General features: G+C 37.9%; 3 protein-coding genes across 6 annotated transcripts in view; 1 reads left to right on the top strand and 2 right to left on the bottom strand.

Annotated features, from left to right (window-relative positions):
- The first annotated feature begins 143 nt into the window (after positions 1-143).
- Positions 144-2,322, top strand: LOC110370088 (IQ domain-containing protein K). Its single transcript, XM_021325818.3, has 5 exons — positions 144-541; positions 877-1,016; positions 1,242-1,336; positions 1,733-1,862; positions 2,189-2,322. Exons 1-5 carry the CDS (start codon positions 289-291, stop codon positions 2,276-2,278), a joined length of 708 nt encoding a protein of 235 aa, XP_021181493.1. The 5' UTR covers positions 144-288; the 3' UTR covers positions 2,279-2,322.
- A 112-nt stretch (positions 2,323-2,434) lies between these two features.
- On the bottom strand, positions 2,435-3,625 carry LOC110370087 (uncharacterized). The gene is made up of 3 exons (XM_021325817.3): positions 3,333-3,625; positions 2,977-3,225; positions 2,435-2,676 (listed from the first exon to the last, which is right to left on the bottom strand). Exons 1-3 carry the CDS (start codon positions 3,513-3,515, stop codon positions 2,521-2,523), a joined length of 588 nt encoding a protein of 195 aa, XP_021181492.3. The 5' UTR covers positions 3,516-3,625; the 3' UTR covers positions 2,435-2,520.
- A 795-nt stretch (positions 3,626-4,420) lies between these two features.
- The window catches only part of LOC110370086 (3-phosphoinositide-dependent protein kinase 1), a 55,819-nt gene continuing 39,588 nt past the window's right edge, over positions 4,421-20,651 (bottom strand). For 3 of the 4 annotated variants that reach the window (XM_021325815.3, XM_049850868.2, XM_021325814.3), the window contains 4 exons: positions 8,411-8,693; positions 7,381-8,298; positions 6,310-6,587; positions 4,421-6,193 (listed from right to left, as the gene is read on the bottom strand). In XM_021325815.3, coding sequence (XP_021181490.2) covers positions 6,089-6,193; positions 6,310-6,587; positions 7,381-8,298; positions 8,411-8,618 — 1,509 coding nt within the window. In that variant the 5' untranslated portion in view covers positions 8,619-8,693 and the 3' untranslated portion in view covers positions 4,421-6,088. Of the gene's footprint in view, positions 6,194-6,309; positions 6,588-7,380; positions 8,299-8,410; positions 8,694-13,969; positions 14,455-20,651 lie in introns of those variants that run through there. The other variant, XM_021325812.3, reaches the window with a different exon arrangement.

The following is a 20,651-nucleotide window of genomic DNA, read 5'->3' as shown; positions in this document are numbered from 1 at the left end:
TTGTTTTTCTGTTATTTTATACTCCCTGATATCTTTAATGACAAGCACAATGTAGATAACTCTTTTGCACCAAGTGATGCTGGCCTTACTTAGCATGTCTAATAAAATTAAAACCAAATGATCATTTGACAGTATTTGACACTATCTTGATGACATATAGTTCGCTATCACGAACGTCCACTGTAAAACGTAGTGATTATATACTCTCTGGTCCACTGTGGCTCCGGTACTGGTCCTGTGGACTGGTCTCAATTTAAAACACAGCTAGGGTAAAAAGGTTTCACAAAAATGGCTGGCAAAAGTACCGATCGCAAAGGCAGAGTTAAAGAAACAAAATCTGCAGCAATTGAGCAGAATGAGACGGCAGGCTTCACATTACCCGACAGTCTGCCGTGTTCAGAAATCGACTTCCCAGTGCTTATCAAAAGAAGACCCAGGGCTAACTGGAAAGAAATAATTGATGAAAGCAATAAATGGCATAAAGAATTAGACGAGTACAATGAGAGCAAACAGGAACCCATTCCTAGACCACCGTTTCTTAGTAAGCTACTTGTTTTTCAATTGTCCTGAAGATGTTAGTTTTCTCATTCTTCACCCTCACTAATAACTATAATTGTCTAAATGATAAGCTTTCTCTGAACACCAGACAATTAAGTAGTTGTAGGTAATTTGATATAGAGTGATTATTAAAGTGTAAGTAGCTCCTTACGGTTGCAAGTGGGATCCCTAGAACAAGTTGTGCAAGCTTGAGTACCTACTACATGCATATGACCAGGTACAACCTCTACGGCCTTAACACGGACTAGTAAACTTCTCATTTCGCCTCACTCCACATTTCTGATTTTCTCACTTCTTTCAATTGCCGTTCACTTTCAGAAACTGAAACCGATTACATTAAGAACGAGGTATTTGTTCAACTTATTCCGGCTTTAGTGGAAACTCTAAATAAGGCCAAGATATGGCAAGCCTTGACCAAAGAGAAGTGTTTCTTCAATGGAATAGACCACATTGTGCAGGTTTAACAGTATACCTTTAGTATTATTATTACGTAGGCAAAAGCATTTGAAATCAAATATCATGTCGCTCTAGAATACTCTAGATATTCCACATTTGTTTCAAATGTAAAATATGTGCCTACTTACAGCTACAGGTACTTAACTTCAGCTATCTCATAAACATTCGAACATAAAAAAAATCTTTTCGGAATAGGTATAGGTACTTAAATGATTGAGTACTTCTAGGTACTTTGGAACAACAACCCTCGTTATCCAGGACGTAAAGAAAGCAACTTACATTTATTCAACATGCCCTGGGTTAGAGCAACTCTTAAGAAGAAGTAAGTATGAGCTACTTTGAATATTGAGGCAAGAATCTCCAAAAAACCAGAATAAGACCTGAGAATAAAACTATTAATTAACTGAAGAAAGGTTATCAGTTGTCAAGTCAGATTGAGTTCCTATAGCAAGGTACGAAGGATATCTTTTCGTTACCTTTCGCCACTCAAGAAGCATATTCTGTAAAATACTCTTATAATCCATTCGAGTTAAGATAAAAATATTCAGTAAAAAAATGCAGCTAAAAATCAATGTAAATATGTTCATTAAATACAATAGTGACAATAACTTAATCATTATTTTTAAGTCCTATCAAAATTGTTTACCATTTAGATAAGTGCCTACTCAAATGGAGTAAACTCACAAAAATAATAAAAATAAAAAATGCTGACTTCCAGACCTCGTCCACTGTACCCAAAGTCTTGGTTGTGGCCTGAGGAGTACGCAGCTACTCTCATACAAAAGACTGTACGACAGTACTTCGTACAAAAACAGGAGGAAGTGCAAGAAATGCGCGAGTTCTGGAAGGTAATTATTATGATAAAACGACGAAAGACCAAGTTTATCAGGTTACATTTGAATTGGAGAAACTTTCGAGCAAAACACAGGCATCAAAAACTACTTTGAGGTATAGATGTTAAAAAAAACCCTTATTAATAAGACATAAAAAAATAATTTCACGCTACGAGACGAAACATTCAACTTAAAAAAAATATTATAACATTGTAAATCCTACAAATTGATATTTGCATTAGAATCTAATATATGTATAGAAATCTCAATGCTTGGTCTTGGTATAGTTGATGTAGTTATTTACAATGTCACTTCTTCTCATGTTAATTTATATATTACAGAAACTTGAAGTTGAACGCAACGTTCCTGACATGGAGATGAATCCATTCCTGGCTAAAGCCTTTGCATCTTCTTCTCATATTAAAAAGTAATCGCTATTGTGCTGAGGCTGAAATATTCCAGAAAAAATACTTTCTCAAGCTCGTAGCCAGTGCCCAATAGACACTCCATTAGCACATCTTTTTTTAAAACGTCTTTACGAAGAAGCTTATGTGAAGTTAAAATAGAACAACACGAACATCAAGAAATTTCCTTATGTAAATCTACTTTATTTCTATAACAATTCTATAATTAAATAAACATGTAATAATAATAATATGGATTCTTATTTCCTTCAACTGAGGGGCACTCCTTCATAGAGAGAGGGACTGACAGGAGTTCCGAGGCCCATTTTAAATGGAGCTGTTGGTTTTTCATCACCTTTAGCTATCCTCTTCACTCTATTGGCGCTGTGTTTGTAAGATATTGGCATGGTAAAATCTGTCATAACCTGAAACACAACACGAATATTCCATTAATACTTCAAATTATTCTCAAATATGGTTTATGGATTCATAAAATTGTTACTGCAAAATTAAAATTACACAGAGCAGAATTATCTCTTTAGATGCAACTTTAAACCACTATAAAAAAATTTGATAAGAAGTTAAACAGGGAAAATTGTGGCTAATCTTTCAAAAATTTACATTGGATACATTCCAATGTTTGGTCATTGGGTTGTCTTAGGGATTGTTTGTGTAAATCTTGTTATACATATTAGATCTACCACTACAAATGAAATCCTACTCACTTCCAGTCCTTTGTTTGCATGATCTGTGATGATAAACTTCTTCATAAGGGGGGGCATCTCGTAGCGGCTAGGAAGGATTACTTCTGGGTAGTCGTGTACTTTCTCCACGCTAGCTAACAATTTTGCCTCCTCGTTCTTAGGTATTAGTTTATAATCAGGCTTGTAAGATGTGCGGTATATTTCAGTAAGATTCGGCAACTTACGCCCTCTGAACGTTTTCTCAACCCATATTCTTACTCTGCGCCTTTCCTGAAAATCATAAAAATTAACTTCAGATAAATAAGCTCTTAGGAGTTACAATTTAATAATTATTTCTTCTGACTAATAATTAAAGTTACATGATAGAAACCCCTTACCTCATCAGGACAAGCTTCAACTTTAACGATTTTCATAAAACACGGTTCAGGGTATCTTTCGAAAACAGACCGGACGATGATTCTTCCGACGCCAAAATTCTTCAGGCTACCAACAATTTCCCACAAAGTTTTACCTTTGAAATCCGTCGTTCTTCCGACATATTTAATAACTGTCGTGGACATGGCTTAGAAATTAAAGAGAAACCAAGTCACAAATACAATATTATAGGAATCTGAATCTTTGACTGAAACTTTATTTATAGGTTAAGTACTATAATTTGTACGTCAGTCGGACAGACGAAATATTGACCATTGACAATTGACTTTTATGATATTGACAATGACAACTATCACGTACGATGATTAAAGCTATGGTCGTTTGGTTCGTTTAAAATGAAACACATTATTCAAATCCCACGCCATATTCGAACGATTATATTTTATTAACAAAGATTATAATTCTGATTATTTCATGTGTCTAAGGCGTATTTGAATGCGCAGTCGACACATACTCGATTCAAACAATACATGAAGGCAACCTTGTAACTTCTGCACAGAGCGATCGGGAATGTGCAGGTTGTAAAAAAAAATACCTATTATCTTCTATAATTCTTTAATTTCACAGTTTAATATGTACTTTTGACATCATCATCCATCCCCGAAATGAGACATGTTGGGGTCAGCTCCCAGTCTTACCTTGATCAGATGAGAACCAGTGTTTTACATGGCGCGACAGCCTAATTGCCCTCTACAACCAGTTCCCCGGTACCCAGATAAAGTACCCACTGCTAAAACTGGTAGATAGACTTACTGGCGTCTAACCACGACGACTGTTAAAGATTTTCAAATAACGTCATGATAAGATCATCCATTCACGGACTAAAGCATGCGCCAAGCATTGCTGATCCGCGAGGCTTTGATTTAGCAATAAGCAAAATTGAGACAAATTTAATAGAAGGTATTTATTTTGCTTGGTCTTTCGTATCGGCCCAGTCTCTGCGGCCAAGCTGTAGGTAACTGTTATTTTGTGTAGGTATACTGTTGGTCCTCCAGGGTCCATACCATCCGAAAATAAAAACAAAAAGTCATAAAAAATCAACTTCAATTTATTTTCAATTTCTTATTTTGTTACTTTATGGAATTTACGCAATACAAATGTTGTAAAATATAATTACAATAGTTAACAGTTATTAAATTTTAAATGCAGGTTTTAATTATTTATTAACAATGTCATGGAAAAGTCCAATTTACGCTGACCAATTTATAATGTTGTAACTCATCGCCCATAAAACACTACAAAATGAATAGAAAAGTCCTTCATGCTACTTAGTGAAATCTTATCAACTACATTTTGCTAAATGAGGGTTTCATATTGAACTATGGATTAAATCCCATTAAGCCCTAATGTTAAATATAACAGGCAAGTTTTAGGCATTTTATTATACCTGCTATTGTTAAATGATAATTTTAGAACTTAAATTGCCATGACATTGAATATTAATTGCTATGGCCATAAAATCACTGTTCAGAACAACACAAAACAAAATCAAATTTGCACTAGTCACTATCCATTAAGCAATCCCAATGTCTTAATCCAACTGCAATTAACAAAAATAATATATTTTAGACAATTAAATACCAAGCAATGAAATAGCAGTAATTGTCACCTTTGGTGGCATTATCCGTATACCTTTGCTATGTTAGAATAAAGAGCACAAGTAACTTGCACATTAAAAAGCATTGAAGCTCCCAGACGATGCGTTCATCGATACCAGGGAGCATAATTTTACTCAAACTGAGTTGTGAAAGTAGGTGGCCAATCTCTGTCGGATCGCTCGCCATAACTCTCAACTATTGAAGAAGCTACCCTTCTTACGTATAGCTGCTTCTATTTCCACAGCAACTAGTGTGTGACAATTAGCAATTTCCTTTAAAATATACAACTTCGCTAATTCTTATCTATATTTTCCAATTGTCACCGATAAATAGTTGAAGTAGAATATAGAAACATACCAATCATAATTTTCTACGGTTATAACTGTACAGCAGTCACATTCCGTTGGCAAATAATTAAACATAAAATAAATATTAAATTTAGCTATAAATTGCCTAGTTACCAACCGGAATGGGCTTCGTGAACACGCAGGTGGTGAATAACAAGTCCATTCTTACAAGAGGCCCGTATACAATAAAAGTTACATCGCCCCACAATTAACTATTACTAAGCAATCGCAATAATAATTTAAGACATATTTACACATCATCGTCGGTATTCCACAATTAAATAAGGAACTTAAATTACAATAATTTAAGATAGTCGGGATATTATTATTAATAGGAATCAGTCAATCAGTATCCACAGTGATCGAGCAGTAGTCGATCGGTCGTCGTCTCGTAGCCGTCCGGCTTGCGGAGCGTGCAGGTGCCGGCGCGGGCGTGTCTTCATGCGCTTTTTGAACATATGTAGCGCCGCCCGCAGCTCGCGGCACGCTCCGTGGCGACGGCACTGAGCTCGGCAGCGACGGCGGCGTCACGAGGCGAGCCGGCCCCGCACCGGCCGATGCGGAACTTAGGGACACGCACGAGGTCGATCATCGACGCGAAAGCTTTCGGCTTGGAATTTGCCATGCTCTAAATCAAGGCTAGAAGTAACCTAGAAGTGTGAACTCGCCGCATGAGGGACGAGGAGCGGGCGCGGGGCCCGGGGGCCGCGGCGGCGGCGCGGGCGCGACTCGGAGCTGCGGCCGCGCCGTCGTTTAAGTCGTGTCCCGTCCATATGTACCGATGCGCACTTCGTCGATAACGCTTGCCCACTCCAAAGCATACGAGTCTGGGTCTTCTAGGTAATATGTACGGTTTGGCTGTAAAAGAACAAAATATTCGGTTAAAATATTATTTTTTTTTCTAATTTTGGTTATGTTTAATAACGAACTGATCTTTACTATTTATAGTGCCAGAGGCTATGTAAATTACTCACCGTGTGCACTAAAAATATTCTGAAGTTTTTGGCTTCGACTCGTAGTTCGGGTGACCAAGGGATCTCACCCTTGAGCACCATGTTGGCTGGATCGACGTAAAATAGGCGCGGTCCTGTGGTGAGCAGTAGCATACGACGTCGTGGAAACAGTCCCTTCCTTTTGTCAACGAGACCTTGCTTCAAAATTAGCTCTCCATCTACGAACTGATGCCACTTGCTTTCCCGGGATTGAACTTCGAGGCGGCGACGTTTTTCTTCTGGACTAATGTTTAAGATTCCTGAAAACAACAGTGAAATTAGTATCCAGTATAATGACAAAGATTTAAATATTTAGTAATTATGACAAACGAACTAATGACATTCGGTTCAGTTCGCACTGACTCTTAAAGCATATGTGTCCTACACAGCTGATTATAAGGTCAACATAATAAATACGCAGGGCGTAACGAGCGAGTCATTCATGGCATAAGCGGTTGAGAATGTGGCACTCCGGGACGACTGCGACGTGCCGGAAGACTGACGTCATACCAACTATAAAACCGTAAAGCATACACTGACTGAGGACGTCCGTTCTGAATGTGTATAGCAGTGAATGCGATGACGTAGTGGTTACTCGTACAACGAGTGCAAGGATCATATTACGGTGCACAATACTTAAACTATATCATCAAAATAAATGTGTACCTTTGTCTATGTATAATACTGTTTTCTTTAAAAAGTCTGTTTATTTAGAAAATAGTCACAAAATAAAACATTATTGGACTCGGTTTAGTTATGAAACGAGAAGCGTATAAATTTGCCAAGAATTCAGGTCATGGACGCACCAGTTGCCTCTTACTCGTCGCTTCACTGCACTCGCCCGAGACTTTGTAATTGTCCACATCGGCTACATACTCAACCTACTAACATCTATTTAGACGTCTTATATATTTGAAACTATCTGTACATCCGTTAGGTGCAATATAATAATGACAACATTAAAATAACTTGGAAAACAAGCTTACTTTAGAGCTTTTCTTTTTAGAAATCTACCTATGGATAAGAATAATGTAATAAAAAATAATTAATTACCTTTAGAGGTAGATAAGTCGAATTCCCACAGTCTCACGAGTTGCTTATTGCCCAATCCAGGTTCAAGATGATCGGGCACATTGTATTCTTCTTCAAACGAACCACCGGGCAAATACGGGCTAATAGTCGGTGGCGTCTGTTCCCACACGCTATCCCAGTCCATTCCGGCGAAAAATGGATGATTGCGAATACTATCATAAGTTTCTCCCTTATCATTAGCGCCAAGTCTCTTAGTATGGTCTAGTACCAACAGTTTTTCCACGAGGTCTTTAGCATCAGCCGGAAATCCTTCTGGGAATTCAAAGTCCATCTTGAGAATTTTTTGAAAAGTGAGGAACTCCGTAGCTGCGCGGAACGGAGGCAAACCCGAAATCATTTGGTAAATGATGCATCCCAACGCCCACAGGTCTGAGGCACGGGTGTCTACACAGTCATGTAATAATTCTGGACTTACATACTGTGGTGTTCCAACGAAACTAATTTTTCTAGATCGTTCATTTTGGTCGTCATTATCAGCATTGTTTGGTGAAGCACGAATTTCTTCAGGCTCCAGAATTTTAGCCGTTCCAAAATCGGCAATTTGCAAGTGCATATTTTCATCTAATAATATATTTTCCGGTTTTAAGTCACGGTGAATTATTCCTTTTGCGTGCATTTTTTCTAAGGCCATCAACAACTCAGCCGCATAAAATTTTGCTACGTTAAGCTCAAAAGAGCCAACTTGATTAATGTAAGATAACAATTCGCCATTTTTTGCAAAGGATAAGACGAAGTAAAGCCTTTCTTCATCTTGAAATGTGCAATAAAGTTTCACGAAACCATGAGGTACATTAAACAACATGTTTAAGGCGTCTTTCTCGCGTTTAATGTACTCTCTTTTCTTCTTTCGAATGATGTGAAGTTTTTCACACACTTTAACTGTGAAAAAAAGAACAGGTCATTTTGTGGCTATTGTAAAGAATGCTAAATATTTAGTTTAACATTTTTTCTCTTTACATAATAATGTTCAAAATAAATAAAAAATACGTACTTGCATATTCCTTTCCACTGTGAATATCCTTTGCAAGAAACACGGTGCTGTAACAGCCCTCGCCGATTAATTTGCCAAAAATATAGTCCTTAGCAGTTCGCTTGGTGGGCTTTTGCGCCTGGCTGGGAGCCGGTGACGAGGCAGGTGCAACGGGTGCGGCAGACGCCGGCGCCGGCGTCGCCGGTGCAGGCGCAGGAGCTGCTTGCATCTTGATCGGTGTCTCTACTATGGTTTCGGCCGCGGCAATTGGGGCCCGTAACTCACTAGATGCTCGATCGTTGATCTGGAATAAAGGAAACACTCACTGAGCAAGGTAACATTAAGACTTATTCACGGAACTGTACGTGATCACAAACTCTGTCTAGTGGAACGTCGTTAGAGAAATGCGACGTCGTCGCGCTTCGAAAGCGTGCACTTGTTTATCGGCTCGCAGCAGCTGCGGTGGCGGCGGCGGCGATGGTGGCTACGTCATGCGCGGTGGGGGCCAGGGGGCAACGCGCCGTCTGCACAGTCGGCTTCTTTAAATTTAGGTGACCGCTAAATACGTAAACAATACTTAAACAACTAGGCGAGGTAAAAATTGGAAAAAAAATTATCTCATATTTTAATTCATGATGTGTATACAACAGTTGTCAATGGAACGTCAAAATAAACAAACATTTTATTGCACATACTATGTAGGTTTTTACACCTTTTGATTGAATATTTTAAGGATGAGGGCTTTTTGTATGTTTTACCTCGGCACCAATAAAGTTTTTAACGTGTTTAACTAATAATGACTTATGTATTAAAGAAAACTTCTATGTACACACAAGAGAATATGATATTTCAGCTTTCGAGGATTCAAATAGTGAAAATGTTCCGCCTGCCACGTTCACTGGCCTCGCCTACAGTTCGATGATCCAATTTTTCGAGTTCGTAGCTCGAGTTTTTGTTCATTTTTTACGGGGCCGCCGTCGGACAAAAAATGACGCTTCCATTCAACGTGACTCAAGATAGAGATAGCCTTTGCGATTCCGTCTCGTTCTAACAACGCTGCAGATTACCGCGACTTCGTGTTTAACGGTATACAGTAGAATTCATATATAACGACTTCGCTTATAACAACTAATCGGTTTTAGCGACGATAATCTTTACTCAAGTTAGGTTTCGTATATAGGTACTAAGACAATATAACCGTTTAGTGCGACTCCGGTTTAAGCGACCAACTGCTTATAGCGACCAATATTTATTATAATACGTCCGGTTAAAACGACACACGCGCAATGTTTTGTTTACCTACGCACTCGCACCCCCGCCCCGCGTTCGTATTTGCTCTACAAACATTCTAAAACCAAAATAAGCCAAATCGGTCCAGCCATTCCGGAGTTTTAGTCAGACTAACGAACAGCAATTCATTTTTATATATAAGAAGACTAGCTGACCCAACAAACTTCGTATCGTTTAAACCTTCCCTGGACCTCTACGAACATTTTAAAACCAAAATAAGCCAATTAATTCGGTCCAGCCATTCTCGAGTTTTAGTGAGACTAACGAACATCAATTCATTTTTATATATAAGATAATAATATGTATTCGTAAGTTATGTATGTATGTACAAGTTATGTACTTAAGAAATAATCCGTCCGTTTTGTGCGTCGTCCGGTTAGTACGACATAGTATCGTCGGTCCCTTGAAGGTCGTTATATCCGGATTCTACTGTATTTGCCAAAAACAAACTTAATGAAAAGCAAATGAAAGTAACTATCATAATATAACCGTTACTTTGCGGGAAATACATTCTTCAATTTTCTCTGAACAGTCAAGTTTTTTAGGTTAAGGTATTCCGTTGGTATTTGCGAAACCGTTTCGACACTACTTTCACTGAAAATTCTCGTGGATCCTGTATTGGGCGTCATTTTTTTCAGAGGCCTATTTACTAATGGAAAAAAACCGATGCTAGGGTTTTGCGGGAGGCGATGAGTTACATACAAACTATAATTACCACTAGGTCACAGCTAATTACGTCTGTCAGTTAAGAGATAAACAGGCTCCGAGGCTAGATATGACGACGGAAATGCCAACAGCTGTCAGCATTATATTTATAACAGCACCTAGATTTTATCCCTTGCAATTTTAAGAAGGGATCATAGAAGTATTAATTTTGAGGGAATGTTTTTTCTGGAATCTGCTGCAGCAAAATTTTGCAATCCGAAATCATGTAAGAGTGGAGCATAGTCCGTTGGCGTTTGGTTTGCAATGAGTCATTAACATTAATTAAGCTTGGTTGTAAGCGCCGCAAATGGGTCTCGCATTCCGCGGCTGGGGCGCTGGGACGGTGCTGCGGCGGCGTGTAGACCACCGTCACAACGGTACTTACACTCGCATTCCCACAGCAACGGATTCCACCGTCCACTAACACCGACTACAGCCGACCTAGATCCCCACCACAGAACCTTCCTTTACACATTGCACTGCGCCGTTTGCACTGTGCACGGACTTTATGTAATGCTTCAAATTAGTGTGGAATGCTTTGAAGTATTTCTTATTGGGTTACTTTACTTATAGATCTTAACCGACAGAGCTGTTTCGAATAACAATGACTTGACCTAGAATGTGCAATAAACTGCCTATCAAGATAAAACGGATGTAATGCCTTTGTGTTTACCACTCCTGCAATCTACATCCGTTTTAGAGTTAACAGACGTTTAGTCAGCATATTGACGTTGTTTAACAGTTAACTGTTTGAGCATTCACTTGTGAACATTTTTACTTAATAAAAAAAGTGAAAGATGAATGAGAATTCCGAATGCGTGATCATGAATCACGAAGTAAACAACCTTTGTTGTAGAGTGTACAACAACAACAACAAGCGACACCCTTCGGCGCACACAGAACGACCTCTAATTTATATTATAAATGAATATGATTCCACCTACCTATACGTTTGCATTAGAAATAAAAAATGTAAAAGTTGTTTTTAACATAGGTATTTGTGCTGTAACTATCGAATTAATGACATTTGAATAGGTACTTATTAACCACCAAATGTGCTAGTTTCGTTCATTTTGTTTACTCTCCAGTGAAATCAGTATTTTTCCACAAGGCACAAGCCCTACAAAAATTATTATCGGGAAAGATAAAGAATGTGGGTGTACATAACCTCCTCCGCAGAGTATTACGCCACAACATCACTGGTGGTGACGCATCTAGTAGTGATGGCGTTAACGCGTCTATTGTATCAGATAAGAACAGGCATGTGGGTAAAGGGCGAAATCTAGCAAATAGTAGGCGAGCATAGGTAGGTTATAGTGAGTTTTTCGCAATCTGATGTACCTAATATCTACCTAGTACTGGGATCTTAGACTAACTACCTATTCACCAAACTTACGAATCTGAGAAAATGGTATTGAGTAATGCAAACAAAAAACATAAGTCATAATTATTTTAAAAATTTGGCTAATACGCACGAAGCAAGATACGTCACGTGTGTGGCACACCACTAGCGCAATATTGTCGAGGGTTGTGCATTGTGCAAATCATGCATATTACGCGGCAACGTTAACTGAACAATCTGCGTGCAAGGATACGTTGTGTTTACGATAGTTACATGATTGAAGCCGTAGCGGTCTACTGTAGGCCAAGCACGAATATCTAACGTATTCGTATCGACAATGTATCGAGGCCTCGATTCGAAAACGGAGTCTGTCGATAGTAGGCAGCACGAACCACATTCGAAGCACTATCGAACACTCGATTCGAATTCTAATGTGACGTCATGCAAATGTAAATAGGGACGCGCCATAGTGAGCAAAATGAACGATTGTTGAATGAATGGTGCGTTCGAAAACTAACTCTAGTTGTTAATATTTTTTTTACCTTTGATTAAACGTTTTATTATTATTAAATTATAATAAAAACTGAATGTAATATAAAAAAGAGACCCAAAGTTAATTATTAGACATTATAAAATGGCATTATCTTTAGCAATATAACATAGTTACGGAGATTTTATTTTTTAAAAATGACGGGTACCGAACGCACCCACTTGACATCCGACGCGCGTAAGGGCGCCAAATTTGTTTATGTTTTGCTACACGTCCACAACAAAAGTATTTCTGTTTTTTTTTGCTACAAATAATTAAGTGCTTTCAATATAATAAATAATTATGAGAACCAGTCAGACGCACGCAATATGAAATGATGGTTGAATTCATGGAAGCGTGAGTAAACAGTTTTAATAAGTTTGAGTGGCATAAACTTTAGTGTGAAGTATTTTAAGTGCAATGCTATTTCTATATTCTATATTTTAAATTCGGTTTCATTTGTGTCCAGTGGGTTAATTCTATTCCTAAGTTTTGCTCTACAATGATTAAAATAAACATATAAATAACATTTTTTTTCAAACACATTAATTCTATAGGTATCTACGCAAATAAATAAAATATGATTTAATTACTTAGGTACCTTGTTTCTCGTGATTGATATCCATAATTTTCTAGTAAATTTGAAGCTAAAAAATAATATGCGGTACTACGTTCATACAGTGGCGGTCTTTGCATTTTAAAGTATATTGAAGCTATTACTAATTGTTCCATTAACTTAACAATAATTTTAAAACACTTCTATTCACAAAACTAACTCTAAACAAAACATAAACACGGTTAAAACTTTATTTTTACACTTCTCGAAACTTTTCTCACCGACTTTTTTCAAGTGAATAATGTTTCGACCATACTCGATAGCCAGCCTTCGAGAGTTTACGTTACCGTACGTCAAAACAATGTTCGTGCTGCCATATTTTGTTTCCTTTTACGCCCGATAGGGGCGCTGTACAATTCTCATACAAATGTTACTCGATTTCGATACGAATAACTTTTCGCAAATATTCGTGCTTGGGCTACTGAATGCGGAGATCGTGAGGAGTTCGCACTGGTAAACAAGGTGAGCATGCCGGCGACGCGTGAACAAACAAGTGCGGTGCCGCGGCCGCGGTCGCCGCGCTGTTTGTTTGTTTGTATCACACGAGTACGACTATCTACCCGCGGCGGGCGTCGCACACTAGCCGACCGCCTAGGCGTTGTGAACGGAGCACGGACTCATCCAATGACATGCCTATAGAAAAACAGGGCGAAAGTGTGCATCACCGCTGTGTACAGCGAAAGTTTATAAACAGTGTACCCACTAGATTGTACATTGCCACGTCCCCCGTCATGACTTGAGATGTTTTAATTAATTTCTTAGGTATTCACATCTTTTATAGATGGCAAAACTGATAAAACTTGAAAGACCAAAACATTTGGTCCAGTTATAAACCATTTAAAAAATTACATACTTAATCCATATTATTTTATATTAATTTCAATTATCTAAAAGCTACTTTTTATTATTTTTTTCAACTAGCTAGATGTTCTACTGAAATACAACAAAATTGTATCATGTCGAATATAATACATTGAAATTACTATGTTCCACAACAAACCCGCACTTGAATCTTTATTGAACATTGGTGCGTACAGACAGACAGACCCACATGGGGTACCAACACAAACACAAGCGACAGACAGTCATTGACCTTACCTTAGATTTGGGCGAGGGCTGTTTCCCGCGCTTAGTAGAGCTGACGCCAAGTAACCGCAAAATCCTGTTTGCTGCTTCGAGCAGAGTTGCACTACCCCTCGATCCTCTTTTAACTCTGTTGGTCAATCCGCTCATTTCGACTTGTCTCGCACAATATTTCCTACCGTTTTGTTATTGTTTGAAACGGTCAAAAACACGATCACAGTTCATGAATGTTGATTATTGTTCAGTAAAGAGTAACTAGTCACAAATTAAGTTCAGAAAATTGTTAATCACAAATTAATTTAACAGATATGCAATTGAAGATAAATAAATAAACAACGATATTATTTCCCAACGTATTTGCGCGCGTGTACACGTCCGTTCGGTCAAACGGCGCGTTGCGGACTAAACTAAATGCAATGCAACGAACTCAACGAACGAAGCGACCTGACGCGAGCGGAGCATTGACTACGTCTTCTCCCTCTCGCTAGACAGAATAATCGCATCGGTCGCGGTCGGTATGTACGACCGAGGGGAGGTGCGGCGCGGAGGCGCGCGCGGCTTGCTGTAGTTGGCGTGAGACCCCATTCTCCGTTCGCAATGTTCGCAACCCACTCTACCCTCCGAGTTCGATGTGTGGGGAAGGACGAAGCGTGGCACGTCACCCTCACTCGCCTCCTACACTCGAATACCACCTACCGATCACCTACGTATTACCCTTCAAATATTTTGTATTTAAGGGTCAGTGTCTGATAGACTTGCTACAGGTAAAAGTCCACTGAAAAAAGGACTAGGTTGTCAATGCGACTTTGGACATTGAATATCGAATTCTGCTTTAATTTTCAGGTTTTGCATTTATTTTTTCCTATTTTTAGGAACTGTCATATTCATTTTCCGCTTTTAAAAATTCCTTAGTGAAAGAAAATACCGTATAAAAGTTGTCCCTTTCCTTATGGATTTAAATAACCATCCTTATCTAATTAATTTTATAGTATTTTTTTTTATATCGATGCAAACAAACGCCATTTCGGCCATGTGATAGAAACGCTGCACCCGGGCGGCGCCAGAGATGCATCACGCGCAGTCGATAACAACGTCTAATCGCATTAAAATACAAGCGCCTGATATCTCAAGATTATTATTTAAAATATTTATTTATCTACATATTTTGTTTCGAATTGTGATAAAAATGTCATGAATAAAAAAATGTCTACTTTCTCTGAATTTCATGTCAGGTAAGACATTGCAAAAAAAAATAGTCCGGTGTTTACAGACTACAGGTATGTGGGGTACCTATTGTTTATTTTTTCATAACAGGAGTGAATTCTCTGTTTCAAGAAATACCCGTTACACTGACTGAACTGCGTAAGCGCATGCGGGTAATGAATAGGCAATTGTGAAGAGTTTTTTTTATTATTCTCTGTGTCTGTGTTCAAATAAGGACAATGCCTATTCATAACTAAGCTGATGGCTTGATGTTTCCCAGTTGCGGGTCTTAATGGCACCCAGTGTGGGCGCACGAGCGGTCTTCGTCTACTAACGAAAAACTGCACTAACGTGTTTGCATTTTTATTTGCAAATTTTAAATGGCTGATTTTGAATCATAATTATTGATATGGATTTCAACTAAAATAAATGCGAAGCGGTTACATAACAATACGAAGCTAACAAAGTTGCTGAGGATTCTATAAATAATCTATATTTAATGTATGCATTTAAAACTTCACATAATTATGAGATATCCTCGCTCAGTTGCACACACCTGGATAGAAGATTCTTTGAAACTTATTGGAAAACAACTTTAAGAGCCCCCGCAGACCACAGACTTTTTATCGGCCGATAGTTTGGTCGGGCTCTTAATCAGTACTCAGATGTTAGCAAGTGCGCACACTATGACGATTTGGTATCGGCCGATAAACAAGTTTGATGGGCTTCCCGATTCCATTCAAACTAAACTGTCGGCAAACTATCGACCGACCGTATAATCAGTATTGGCTCCCTACCACACGCGCACACATAACGATTTTTTAGTCGGCCGACTAAGCCGATAGTTCAGTTAGCTCCGAGCTTTGACAGCGAATGGTCGGTCGGGCGTGTTTTGTAAAATGGCGTCGCCCAATTCTCAGTCACTTTTTCGGAATCTTCGATCGTAACTTTGATCGAGTAATTTGGAATGCATACTTATTGTAAAATTTTCCATTTAATAATCTATCACTAAAGATATGATGCACCCAATACTCTCGGGCTCTCTTTTTAATTTTCCCTCTCCGGTGTATGAGAGCAATAATAACATTTCTATGCAATGTTTTATTAATTTTCATTGTGCGGTGCGACTACTCTTTTCACCCGTTGGTTAGAAACTAGCAAATAGTCGGCAGACTGTTGCGATAGTTTGCGCGCTCATCACCGACTAAACTGTTTAGTTGGCTCGGTGTGCGTACTAACAGGCCAACCCGACTAAACTATCGGCCGATAAAAAGTCTGTGGTCTGCGGGGGCTCTAAGCTGAGAAAGGTTGTTTTTTTTCTTGATTGAATGTATTATGTAGGTTGAGTGGTCCGCAGCAGCTGTCGGAGGCACGTGTTCGAAGCTCGTGCTGCGGCACACATGTGCATTTAGATTACCATCCCCGCATTCATGTAATGTACACCTACAACAATATGCTGCAACATGTTCATTTGTGCGAGTATCGACATTCACCGTTAGCTTTATGCCCGTAAAATATATTTATTTACACCATGGCTATAGTATAGTATAGGCGAGTATTTTCAATTATTTCGATCTAATAAATTATTTAAAAAATGCACGATAGATCTACAATGTGACTTTCTGGAGCATTAAATTGACTATGCAATAATATAAAGAGCACTTTGCCAAATCAATCAAAACTCAAACTCTGGATTAATCTGAGGGACATAGGAATTTCAAATTTCATTTTGCAACTTAAAAAACATAGGTATTTTTTTATACGTTTTGCTTAATTAAATCGACAAAATAACTTTCAACAACAAGTTAATACATAAAGTTGTTTACGTCCTGCTGCTTTATATATTTAGGGGCAACCTGTGGTAAAGATAAAAAATACTGACGTTCAAGTGTTTAAAGTTTATGTGCATACGTACATACACACTACGTAAATGTAAATAAAAATGACAAGTCATATCGTATTAAAGCAGGTGGTGGTATTAATAAACAAGACTGTCGACGCAATAACAAACGTGCACTTTGAAAATATACTTAACGAGCTCATGCACCTCAGGATTCGAGGCAAATGGATGTAAAATATCGCCAGGTGGAAAAGTTTTTTTAGTTTGGTACCGTAGCAGTTGCAACCCCTGACGGAGCCCCGACGAAGCTACATTTCAAAACAAAATAAAAGCTGCATCGAACATTGAACCCACCACCTGGCACTGTTTTTATGTGATACCCATATGGGGTAAAAAAAACAAGTACATATTGGCTTCTCTATCCCTTACCTACAATTGTTAGTTTTAGTAAGTATTAAATATGTTTCGAGGTTATAATTTGATTATTGTTGGATACATTGGATGGTACCAGTTACCATATTGCACGAACACCTGCGAACTCACGTGTGTGGTAAAAATAATCACATATGTTTGTCACCTATTAACGCAATCGTTATCAGTATCTAGTATAATCAGTATCATAGGTGACTGTGATGTTGCTCAGGATTCATTGGAAGTTACACAAAAAACAAAGTGACACAAGTCAGTATGATGATAAAAGAGGGACAGGTACGTTTCACTCGGTTCACGCCTCTAGCAATTTCGGCGTAGGTGTATCGATATCGCAACGATAACGTTCGATAACGTCCGCAAAATCATGAGCAGATAAGCCTTATCATCTGTGTTATAAATAATTACAAAACAAAGCTTGTGATTGTCAACAAAGTATTTTTATTTGCATATTATATGCCAGGTATAAGGAGATACCTGAAATTCTTTAATTTATTATAATTTATATTGTTTATCTACTACAAACAAAGCCGTGTTCTACACGTGTTCAATTCTCGTTTGATGGGGAAAACAATTTCTCATTCTATCGAGCAATCCTTTAGCAATGTAGGTACAGTACGTATTTTCCTCGGCATGAATTCCACTTTCATTTCTCCTTTGACTTAACCCATATCCGACATAGTTCCATGGCAATATCTTCTCTATTATTGAAAACACGTGCAAACACCGCAAGGTCGTACGACAATGTTGCAAGTTATTTGCCTATACCAATAATATGTATTTTATGTGTATTGTGTGTAACTGTTGCACGTTCATGTAACTGCATGTCATTGCACTCTAATACAATACGGAGTCTTACACATGTAAGCATGATATACGATTTAGTACGTACTATTGTTATACATGCGCAAGTGCTAAAACCTGATGAATGTGCAATTATATCCTCAGAATTTCCGCGTGCACAGGTTGGGTAACCCACATAATTATAAAGCGGTGACTACATACAGAATTTTGACACGGATAAACCCGGCAAGCGCAAAGTGAATGGTTATTATGTTTTTTCGTATTATGTTATGGTATTGGCGATACGAAGGCGCCTAGCGAAGGTTATCGACGTTCCGAAATGTCGTGGCTCCGGCCTTGAGTAGTCCTTTGACCCTCCATTGGTAGTAATATCCGCCGCTCTCGAACCACCTGCTCGAGTGCCCCTCGCATATTAAATATTTTAAATCTTCAACGGTTCTAAAACCTCCATAGCTACTTTGAATATACAAACACACCGTACAAACAGGCTATAGCTGTAACATTTACTTACAATTTATGGATCTTTATCCCTTTAACTAATTGTTCATTGTTATGTCCTCCTTTAAAGAGGAACTATGGTTCTATATAAATGGTGTTACCTACGTGCCATGATAATTATCATAAAAGTTTTTACTTGACCATTACCTAATTAAAAATCTGACCATTTTAGAGTTTTGCTTCACAATGTTTCACAGAACATGAAATCATTATTTTCGCAACACACGAGCGTGATAAGTTCGATGACCGATGAATAAATTCAAGGGCCTTAGGCGTAGCTTTTATTTTCCTGATAACCTTCAAATAGCGGCCCCGCGGGTAAGGTGAACTCGCGAATATACATAGGTACTCTTTAGAATTTCCCTTTATTATACCTAGTCACTGGTTAATTTCATAATAATAGAAACTTAGATACTCTAAACTTTATGGTGTTATAACAAAAAATAACTTAAACAGACTTTGACACGTGGAAGGATTTTTTTTATCTGTTTACGTTTAATTTATCCTGTGTAAAAAAAATATTAAACCTATTAAAACACCGTAAATAAAAATTGCAAGATCAAGAATCACGCGGGATCATTTTCTTGCATGAATATTTATAATTAAAGTAGTTGTTTAAAATAAACAAGTGAATTGATAAATGTAAAAATAGTTGGTTGTCACTACCTACATATTTGTTTTTTTGGAACACGCCGATAAAGTTGGGTAATCCGATGCCCGACTTCTATGCGATGTGAAGCTTCCTTCACTATTCAAAGGCTTCTTTCCTGTTTATGGTTCATTAAAAGTTTAATTACATTTAATGCATGTTTATTTGTAACTGCATATTGAAATCTAATAATGATATGACACTAAAGATAATTGAGGGCATGCGATGAATGAATATTCTTTGTAATGCATTAATGATGGATGACACAGTCATCGTTATGGTATGCAGTGTGTGGCCAGTCCCCACCCGCGGACAATATCGATAAAAAATAATGGACAGAGCATGTGTTGTCTCATCGGAAAACAATTAACGCACAACAAACAATTTAGTTGCGGTCACCGATAGCAGAGCGGTTCAAAGTACAAGAATTTGTGCCGAGATAACATTCATGTTTATCACATGCACTTCCAAAACACATGAACATCAAATTGTTTGTGCAGGCGCCTACTTCAAAATAGGGTATTTTTTGTTATCTAAGCTATGTATAGTGTACTATGCAGATATTTAAAAATATATTTTAGTATATTCACGTGTTATATTACGTAAATAGACACTTTTATTTTTATTCTATGCGAAAAATAAAGGTTATTTATGGTAAAGTCATGACTTATTTCGCAGTTTACCCACGTCATGGACTACTCGTATCTTATTGTTAATCTTCATTATCACAAATGGAAATTCGTATGACGTAAACAAAGTTTATAATTAAAAACAGTCAACTTAAGTTTGTATGTGATTCACATACAAATCACTCTTTGTGAATAAATCATTTCTCTTCGTATACTATCGTAGTATTATTTTATATCATTATTTAGCAACTCCCAGTTTCAGCCGCGTACCGTGGGACCTACTCCGCGCATCCCGATAAAACTAGCTGAAGCTTTCTTATTGATCATCGGGTGAAAATGAACTTTGAAATTGGCCCAGTGGGTCCTGAGATTAGCGCGTTCAAATAAACCAACAAACTTAAGTTTTATGATATTAATATAGATTGGACTGTTGTTAGTTGTTATCGATAGTTTTTGTTTTGAAATCAACGTTATCTTATAGTGGTTGATTAAAATTTTACACGTTACTTTATCATGTTTAGTAAAAACCCTAAAACTACTCAACCGTTAAGAGGAAACAGTCCGTGCAATATTTTATTAGTACGATGAATCATTTTACTCATCGTTTTCCTTATACATAGGAATCAAAGAAGTTAGCGTGGCAAT

Source organism: Helicoverpa armigera, chromosome 11 (assembly GCF_030705265.1).
Source record: "Helicoverpa armigera isolate CAAS_96S chromosome 11, ASM3070526v1, whole genome shotgun sequence".
Taxonomy (NCBI): domain Eukaryota; kingdom Metazoa; phylum Arthropoda; class Insecta; order Lepidoptera; family Noctuidae; genus Helicoverpa; species Helicoverpa armigera.
Note: the sequence above shows the minus strand (reverse complement) of the source record. Positions and strands in the feature narration are given on the sequence as shown.

Excerpts from the sequence above, each read along its gene's own strand:
- LOC110370087 (XM_021325817.3), bottom strand. The coding sequence starts at position 3,515 with ATGTCCACGACAGTTATTAAATATGTCGGAAGAACGACGGATTTCAAA. Across the intron at positions 3,226-3,332 it reads TTGAAGCTTGTCCTGATGAG|GAAAGGCGCAGAGTAAGAAT; the intron begins GTAAGGGGTTTC and ends TATGATTTTCAG. Across the intron at positions 2,677-2,976 it reads ATGCAAACAAAGGACTGGAA|GTTATGACAGATTTTACCAT; the intron begins GTGAGTAGGATT and ends GTTGTGTTTCAG.
- LOC110370088 (XM_021325818.3), top strand. The coding sequence starts at position 289 with ATGGCTGGCAAAAGTACCGATCGCAAAGGCAGAGTTAAAGAAACAAAA. Across the intron at positions 542-876 it reads TCCTAGACCACCGTTTCTTA|AAACTGAAACCGATTACATT; the intron begins GTAAGCTACTTG and ends GTTCACTTTCAG. Across the intron at positions 1,337-1,732 it reads AGAGCAACTCTTAAGAAGAA|ACCTCGTCCACTGTACCCAA; the intron begins GTAAGTATGAGC and ends GCTGACTTCCAG.